General features: G+C 33.2%; 1 protein-coding gene across 1 annotated transcript; it reads left to right on the plus strand.

The window, feature by feature from the left end:
• Positions 1–7,179: 7,179 nt before the first annotated feature.
• Positions 7,180–9,500, plus strand: LOC139874945 (histone-lysine N-methyltransferase family member SUVH9-like). The gene is made up of 2 exons (XM_071862335.1): positions 7,180–7,417; positions 7,534–9,500. Exons 1-2 carry the CDS (start codon positions 7,180–7,182, stop codon positions 9,498–9,500), a joined length of 2,205 nt encoding a protein of 734 aa, XP_071718436.1.
• Positions 9,501–9,905: the final 405 nt, after the last annotated feature.

Raw genomic sequence — 9,905 nt, forward strand, 5'->3', positions numbered from 1 at the left:
CATATCATTAAGTATATTAATAATGAACTACATATGTAAAAACAAGACTACTAACTTAATGATTTTTTAAAAGAGACATATATGTAACGATTATCGTTGTAAAGACATTTAATGTATATATATCATATTAAGAGATATTCATACATGTTAATATCATGATAATATAATAATTTAAAATCTCATTTGATATTATAAACATTGGGTTAACAACATTTAACAAGATCGTTAACCTAAAGGTTTCAAAACAACACTTACATGTAACGACTAACGATGACTTAACGACTCAGTTAAAATGTATATACATGTAGTGTTTTAATATGTATTTATACACTTTTGAAAGACTTCAATACACTTATCAAAATACTTCTACTTAACAAAAATGCTTACAATTACATCCTCGTTCAGTTTCATCAACAATTCTACTCGTATGCACCCGTATTCGTACTCGTACAATACACAGCTTTTAGATGTATGTACTATTGGTATATACACTCCAATGATCAGCTCTTAGCAGCCCATGTGAGTCACCTAACACATGTGGGAACCATCATTTGGCAACTAGCATGAAATATCTCATAAAATTACAAAAATATGAGTAATCATTCATGACTTATTTACATGAAAACAAAATTACATATCCTTCATATCTAATCCATACACCAACGACCAAAAAACCTACAAATACTTTCATTCTTAAATTTTCTTCATCTAATTGATCTCTCTCAAGTTCTATCTTCAATTTCTAAGTGTTCTTCATATATTCTACAAGTTCTAGTTACATAAAATCAAGAATACTTTCAAGTTTGCTAGCTCACTTCCAATCTTATAAGGTGATCATCCAACCTCAAGAAATCTTTGTTTCTTACAGTAGGTTATCATTCTAATACAATATAATAATCATATTCAAACTTTGGTTCAATTTTTATAACTATAACAATCTTATTTCAAGTGATGATCTTACTTGAACTTGTTTTCGTGTCATGATTCTGCTTCAAGAACTTCGAGCCATCCAAGGATCCGTTGAAGCTAGATCCATTTTTCTCTTTTCCAGTAGGTTTATCCAAGGAACTTAAGGTAGTAATGATGTTCATAACATCATTCGATTCATACATATAAAACTATCTTATTCGAAGGTTTAAACTTGTAATCACTAGAACATAGTTTAGTTAATTCTAAACTTGTTCGCAAACAAAAGTTAATCCTTCTAACTTGACTTTTAAAATCAACTAAACACATGTTCTATATCTATATGATATGCTAACTTAATGATTTAAAACCTGGAAGCACGAAAAACACCGTAAAACCGGATTTACGCCGTCGTAGTAACACCGCGGGCTGTTTTGGGTTAGTTAATTAAAAACTATGATAAACTTTGATTTAAAAGTTGTTATTCTGAGAAAATGATTTTTATTATGAACATGAAACTATATCCAAAAATTATGGTTAAACTCAAAGTGGAAGTATGTTTTCTAAAATGGTCATCTAGACGTCGTTCTTTCGACTGAAATGACTACCTTTACAAAAATGACTTGTAACTTATTTTTCCGACTATAAACCTATAATTTTTCTATTTAGATTCATAAAATAGAGTTCAATATGAAACTATAGCAATTTGATTCACTCAAAACGGATTTAAAATGAAGAAGTTATGGGTAAAACAAGATTGGATAATTTTTCTCATTTTAGCTACGTGAAAATTGGTAACAAATCTATTCCAACCATAACTTAATCAACTTGTATTGTATATTATGTAATCTTGAGATACCATAGACACGTATACAATATTTCGACCTATCATGTCGACACATCTATATATATTTCGGAACAACCATAGACACTCTATATGTGAATGTTGGAGTTAGCTATACAGGGTTGAGGTTGATTCCAAAATATATATAGTTTGAGTTGTGATCAATACTGAGATACGTATACACTGGGTCGTGGATTGATTCAAGATAATATTTATCGATTTATTTCTGTACATCTAACTGTGGACAACTAGTTGTAGGTTACTAACGAGGACAGCTGACTTAATAAACTTAAAACATCAAAATATATTAAAAGTGTTGTAAATATATTTTGAACATACTTTGATATATATGTATATATTGTTATAGGTTCGTGAATCAACCAGTGGTCAAGTCTTACTTCCCGACGAAGTAAAAATCTGTGAAAGTGAGTTATAGTCCCACTTTTAAAATCTAATATTTTTGGGATGAGAATACATGCAGGTTTTATAAATGATTTACAAAATAGACACAAGTACGTGAAACTACATTCTATGGTTGAATTATCGAAATCGAATATGCCCCTTTTTATTAAGTCTGGTAATCTAAGAATTAGGGAACATACACCCTAATTGACGCGAATCCTAAATATAGATCTATTGGGCCTAACAAACCCCATCCAAAGTACCGGATGCTTTAGTACTTCGAAATTTATATCATATCCGAAGGGTGTCCCGGAATGATGGGGATATTCTTATATATGCATCTTGTTAATGTCGGTTACCAGGTGTTCACCATATGAATGATTTTTATCTCTATGTATGGGATGTGTATTGAAATATGAAATCTTGTGGTCTATTATTATGATTTGATATATATAGGTTAAACCTATAACTCACCAACATTTTTGTTGACATTTTAAGCATGTTTATTCTTAGGTGATTATTAAGAGCTTCCGCTGTCGCATACTTAAATAAGGACGAGATTTAGAGTCCATGCTTGTATGATATTGTGTAAAAACTGCATTCAAGAAACTTATTTTGTTGTAACATATTTGTATTGTAAACCATTATGTAATGGTCGTGTGTAAACAGGATATTTTAGATTATCATTATTTGATAATCTACGTAAAGCTTTTTAAAACCTTTATCTATGAAATAAAGGTTATGGTTTGTTTTAAAAATGAATGCAGTCTTTGAAAAACGTCTCATATAGAGGTCAAAACCTCGCAACGAAATCAATTAATATGGAACGTTTTTAATCAATAAGAACGGGACATTTCAACAACCATAGACACTCTATATGCAGTAATGTTGGAGTTAACTATACAGGGTTGAGGTTGATTCCAAAAATATATATACTTTAAGTTGTGATCTAGCCTGAGACATGTATACAATGGGTCATGGATTAATTCAAGATAATATATATCGATTTATTTATGTACATCTAACTGTGGACAACTAGTTGTAGGTTACTAACGAGGACAGCTGACTTAATACACTCAAATCTTTAAAACATAATAAAAAAGGTTGTAATTATATTTTGATCATACTTTGATATATATGTACATATTTGTATAGGTTCGTGAATCGATCCGTGGCCAAGTCTTATTTCCGAGGAAGAAAATATCTGTGAAAGTGAGTTATAGTCCCACTTTTAAAATCTAATATTTTTGGGATGAGAATACATGCAGGTTTTATAAATGATTTACAAAATAGACACAAGTACGTGAAACTACATTCTATGGTTGAATTATCGAAATCGAATATGTCCCTTTTTATTAAGTCTGGTAATCTAAGAATTAGGGAAAGACACCCTAATTGACGCGAATCCTAAAGATAGATCTATTGGGCCTAACAAACCCTATCCAAAGTACCGGATGCTTTAGTACTTCAAAATTTATATCATATCCGAAGGGTGTCCCGAAATGATGGGGATATTCTTATATATGCATCTTGTTAATATCGGTTACCAGGTGTTCACCATATGAATGATTTTTATCTCTACGTATGGGATGTGTATTGAAATATGAAATCTTGTGGTCTATTGTTACGATTTGATATATATAGGTTAAACCTATAACTCACCAACATTTTTGTTGACGTTTAAAGCATGTTTATTCTCAGGTGAATACTAAGAGCTTCCGCTGTTGCATACTAAAATAAGAACAAGATTTGGAGTCCATGTTTGTATGATATTGTGTAAAAACTGCATTCAAGAAACATATGTCGATGTAATATATTTCTATTGTAAACCATTATGTAATGGTCGTGTGTAAACAGTATGTTTTAGATTATCATTATTTGATAATCTACGTAATGTTTTTAAAACCTTTATTGATAAAATAAAGGTTATGGTTGTTTTAAAAATGAATGCAGTCTTTGAAAAACGTCTCATATAGAGGTCAAAACCTCGCAACGAAATCAATTAATATGGAACGTTTATAATCAATATGAACGGGACATTTCAAAATATCCCCTTAGTTTGGTAACTATAACTACTGGTATATGACTGGTAGGCGCTAATCCTAAAGATAGATCTATTGTGCCTGACAAACTCCATCCTGACTATGGGATACTTTAGTACTTCGAGGTTATTTTAAACGCACCTGATCCGGTGTACTTCAGAGGGTAAAACATGAAAGTTAAGGCTTGTTACCGGGTGCCCATAACTTATAGAATGCTTTTGTACACTGCGGTGTATGGTTATATATAAACTGAAATCTTGTGGTCTATTAAAACTATTGAAAATTATTGTTTATGAGAAACCTATGAACTCACCAACCTTTTTGTTGACACTTTTAAGCATGTATATTCTCAGGTATTAAAGAAGCTTCCGCTGTTTAACTGCTATGTGCATGGAGTCTTGCATGGTTTATTCAAGAAAAATTGCATTCAAAAGACATCATTTAATTTATTGATTATATCATTATGGATGATTGTTTATGAATACAATTATTTATGGGGACTGCATTTATGTAATTTGTGGTCATCTGTCGAAACTTTTTTTCTGTATACATTAGAAATGTATAATGATTTTGAAAATTTCTTATATAGAAAGCGCGTCTTTTGAAATGAATGCAATATTTACAAAACTTATCATATAGAGGTCAATACCTCGCAATGGGACCGATGAATGATGTGCTGCGTCAATAGAGATTTTGGCGAGCCGTCACACGGTAGCACTGTAGTGTGTGCACGATTGTGCTATGGTATGAACCAAAGAGCCAGTAAAGCCATAGTATGTGCATAATGGGGGCCATGGTGTGAACCAAGAGCCGGTAGCATCGTGGCAATTGTGTTGATGTGTGAACCAAGGATCCGGTAGCACCTTAGCGTGAGTATGACTCAGTATAATGATGTAAACCAAATCGCAGGTAGTATCATGACAATTGCATAATGGCGTGAACCAAAGAGCCTGTAGCACCATAGCATGTGACGTATGGTGTTAACAAAAGAGCCAGTAGCATCATAGCGTGGGTATGGTTATCCATATTGTGTATGTTGTTTATGTTTTAGCATTATATTATTGAGATTATATGCTAATGTTGATGCTAGTTATACGTTTGATGGTACTAGCTTTGTTGGCATTGATATGCGGAATTATGCGTGGTATGTATAAGTGGGTGCAAGTAGGTAAATTATATATGTATATGTATAATTATTGCATTTGCTAAGCTTTATAGCTTACCCTCTCGTTGTTTATATTTTTATAGATTTGCAAGGTAGAGGCGGCAAGGGTAAGTACGGGTACTAGTGGACTACCATGCGATGCTTTAGAAGACTTTGCTTTTGGATTTGACTTAGGATTGTGTAGTGTAATCCCAATCACCATGCTCGGTCTTATGTTGGAATTCAAACGGGTCTTGGATTGTTATGTCCATTTTGACACTTAAACATATGTATGGAATAAAATTAAGTTGTTTAACCTTGTCAAGTATTGGAAGTGTTTTGAAAACATAAATTGTGGTATCGAGTTATTAATATTATTGCGTTGTATAAAAGGAAAACAATTTCTGAGTCGGTATAATGACGGGTTTGGTCGTTACAAAGCAAGGGTGAATCTAAGAAGAAGCCCGAGGGGTCACGGGACATCACTAGTTTGAAAATTTTTATAGCAAGGTACTCTTCAAATTGTATTGAACACCACTAAATTTAACTGAAAGACCCCATATTTTTTAGAATTTATAGTTTTTCCTTTAAATTGTATATGACATCACTAAATTTAACTACTTGGATTCCACATATTTTTTGGATTTGTTTTTTTAATGGTAAATAACCACAAAAATAACATTCAAACAGAAAGTTTTGACAAAAATTTTTTTGGACCCCATTAAAAATTGAACCTGAAATCGCCACTGGATAAAAGGCCGCCAAGCCAACTTTATAGAGTAATATATATCGCGGCTGATTGATTATAATGTACTACATTTAACATTTTTTAATATTTTTTCCAGCCCTCCCAATTAGAAACTTCACGTTCCGCCTCTGGTCACCCTCAACAAATTTAATAAGGCCGTTATTATATACAATGAATTTTGTATCTGAGGTCCATCAAAACTAACAAGCCTTCCTCAGTTGCTCATATTACTTTAAGTCCATATGAACCATATCAATAAGTTAACTAAATAAAAAGTAACCCAATTCGGTTATTTGATTACAGAGTATAATTTAATTTCACATTCGTTCACAAAATCACACCTCACATTTATCTAATTAAATAGTCTGACGTCTCCGTGCGAAACTCAACAACGACTGAGAGGTCAGAAGTATAGCCCTATAGCCGATACTTGATAGATTAACTCGTCTTTTACTAACACTTCCGATTTCAACAACAATTGATACTGCTAAAAATGAACATATATTTAGTAGCAATATCAGTCCGAAATAATAACTTTTTATTTGTATTTATTTCATTTTTCTATTGAAATTGTATAAATAATTTAAGAACATTTAGGAGCGTCAAAATGAAGAATGTGTAAAAAGGTACTCCCTCCGTCCCATATTGATAGTTCAGTATTTCATTTTAAGTTGTCTGAAATTAATAATCACTTCTATATATAGAAAAGAATAATAAGATAAAGTTTTGTTATGTCCGTAAGTTATGTGAATAGGATTAAAAGGGAAAGAAAAAATTGTAAAGGAAATAGAAAATAAAGTAATTTTATAACATTTTTTTAAACGGTGTGTTTTTTTTCTGTGGACTATTAATATGGGACGGAGGGAGTATAAGACAACAAGCTCATGGTACGATGTAAACAAAGCGTGCGGAACCCACTTCACAGGAGCTCCGCGAGGTAGCGGCCGACAATCCAAACCAAGAAGTGATTAGCATCTGACAAAAGTTGCACGATTGATAAATAAACAATTAAAAGTAAGGTTCTGATCTGGTAAAGTTTATGACTGCTGCCTTTATAATAAACTAAACATAAACAAATAAAAAGAAAGATATAATGGAAGATTTCAATCAAGTGGGTCTATTTGATCAATTATTTACGGATATATGTTTAACGATTTTCAGAACAAGGGAGGAATATACTAGAGACAACACACACACAATCACGTGGGAATATGTTGGTCAACAAAAACTTACACAATCTACATTATTTACGGATATATGTTTAACGATTTTCAGAACAAGGGAGGAATATACTAGAGACAACACACACACAATCACGTGGGAATATGTTGGTCAACAAAAACTTACACAATCTACAGTATATTCCTTGTGCAATTTTTACTTGTCCAAAAGTGGATATAAAAGTGGGTCCCTCATCAACAGTCTAAAAAAAATAAACTATGTATAGCATCAGTTTCATGGTTCCAATATATCTCTCCCCTCTCACCATTACACCTAAATACATATCTCTTCTATCATCACCATCATCACCCACCACCACCACCACAAAAAAGGAAGAGGAGAGTACATTTAAAGGTTTCCGGCAAGCCAGAAAAAGAGTGGAGAGCTCAAACTCGCCGGAAAACTGAAGAATTCCGGCAAAATAATATGGAATGCCACCCTGAGCAATATCATTCACTAAACCCTAACCCTAATGAAATTGCACCAACAGATGAAACTAATGGGATGGAAATAATGAAATATATTGGTCCAAATACAGATGATGAGATTTTAAATGCTGATCCATTAACAACTATTGTCCCTGTTCCTGACGAAACTCAAATTTCAGCTGTTGCATCATCTAGTCGTAAAAAACCTAAACGATCAGCTGAATTAGTTAGGGTTACGAATCTAGAAATGGAGGAAGAAATGTATTTTCGAGAGGTAGTTAGAATAACAAGGATGTTGTTTTCTACACTGTGGATTTATGTTATGAATGAAGATGAAGAAAAGCGTAGTAGGTTAATGAATATGCGTATGGTTAAATTGCGAGGCGATATACGAGCTTCGGCGATAATGAGAGACTGTGGTCTTTGGTTGAATAGAGATAAACGAATAGTGGGGCCCATACCTGGTGTTAATGTGGGTGATGTATTTTTGTGTAGAATGGAATTGATTGTGTTAGGGATACATGGTCAAGTTCAAGCAGGGATTGACTATTTATGCTCGAATCAAAGCTCTAATGGTGAACCGATTGCAACTAGTGTGATTGTTTCAGGTGGTTATGAAGATAATGAAGATCAAGGTGAAGTGATTGTGTATACAGGTCACGGAGGGCAAGATGGTAATTCGCGACGACAAGTTGTTGATCAAAAACTTGAAGGTGGTAATCTTGGAATGGAGAGAAGTATGCATTATGGAATTGAGGTACGTGTTGTTCGTGGTTTTAAGTATAAAGGTAGTACTAGTGAAAAAATTTATGTTTATGATGGTATATATAAGATTATATATTCATGGTTTGAGATAGGGAAATCTGGTTTTGGTGTGTTTAAATTTAAACTTGTGAGAATGGAAGGTCAACCCGAAATGGGTAGTGTAATGTTTAAGTTTGCAAAGCGGATTAGGCATAATCCGATACAAGCTAGGCCCGTTGGATATGTTAGTTTGGATATATCAAATAAGAAGGAAAATGTACCCGTTTTTTTGTTTAATGATATTGATGATAATCATGACCCGTTGAGCTATGATTATCTTGTGAAAACGGTTTTTCCGCCTTTTGTGTTTCATAACGCAGAGTTTAGTGTTGGGTGTAAATGTGTTGATGGATGCGAAAGTGGTTGTGTGTGTGCTAAGAAAAATGGGGGTGAATTTGTGTATGATAAGAACGGGCTTTTATTAAGAGGTAAACCGTTGATATTTGAATGTGGCCCGTTTTGTTCTTGTTCTTCTATGTGTCGGAATCGGGTTAGTCAAAAGGGTGTGAAGAATAATCTTGAAGTATTTAGATCGATTGAAACGGGTTGGGGAGTTAGGTCGTTAAATTTGATACAAGCGGGGTCTTTTATTTGCGAGTATACGGGTGTTGTTTTGTCTAGAGATCAAGCAAGTCTTTTAACAATGAATGGGGAAGATAGTTTAGTTTATCCGTATCGGTTTGGTGAAAGATGGGCCGAATGGGGAGATTTTTCAAAAGTTTCTGAAGATTATATACGCCCGTCTTATCCAATTGTACCACCGCTGGAATTCGCTATGGATGTTTCTAGAATGAGAAATGTTGCTTGTTACATGAGTCATAGTACATGTCCTAATGTTTTTGTGCAACTTGTAATGTTTGATCATTTTAATGTTGCGTTTCCACATCTTATGTTGTTTGCTATGGAAGATATTCCTCCATTAAGAGAGCTTAGTCTTGATTATGGAGCAGGTGGTGAATGAGCTTAGTCTTGATTATGAAGATGTACACTGGTCTTTGAATCAACTTTCCTCCTTAAATAAAATGAATAATGAACAAGGGGGAACTGGCCTTATGGTTAGAGTAGCCATTTTTGTTGGTCTTTTGTAAGCATTGTTGCTAACCGTAATGGATCATATTTTGGGTTGTACATGTAAATTCATCGCTGTTATTATAACGTTGTGTAGTTTCTCTGTTTCTGTACAGAAATGGAATCAGTGCGTCTTGAAATGGTGGTTTGCATAGTGGTCACCAATTTCGGTTTTGAATAGCTGCCTATTTTAACTTTTTATATAAGTGATTCCATTACAGTTTAAAACAGATTTTATGCAAACTGAAGTATACAAAAATGTTTATCAGTTTTAGGTTTATTCGGTTTGGTTTGTTTG

This window comes from Rutidosis leptorrhynchoides, chromosome 11 (genome assembly GCF_046630445.1).
Source record: "Rutidosis leptorrhynchoides isolate AG116_Rl617_1_P2 chromosome 11, CSIRO_AGI_Rlap_v1, whole genome shotgun sequence".
In the NCBI taxonomy this organism is placed as follows: Eukaryota; Viridiplantae; Streptophyta; class Magnoliopsida; order Asterales; family Asteraceae; genus Rutidosis; species Rutidosis leptorrhynchoides.

Excerpts from the sequence above, each read along its gene's own strand:
- LOC139874945 (XM_071862335.1), top strand. The coding sequence starts at position 7,180 with ATGGAAGATTTCAATCAAGTGGGTCTATTTGATCAATTATTTACGGAT. Across the intron at positions 7,418-7,533 it reads AATCACGTGGGAATATGTTG|CATCAGTTTCATGGTTCCAA; the intron begins GTCAACAAAAAC and ends AACTATGTATAG.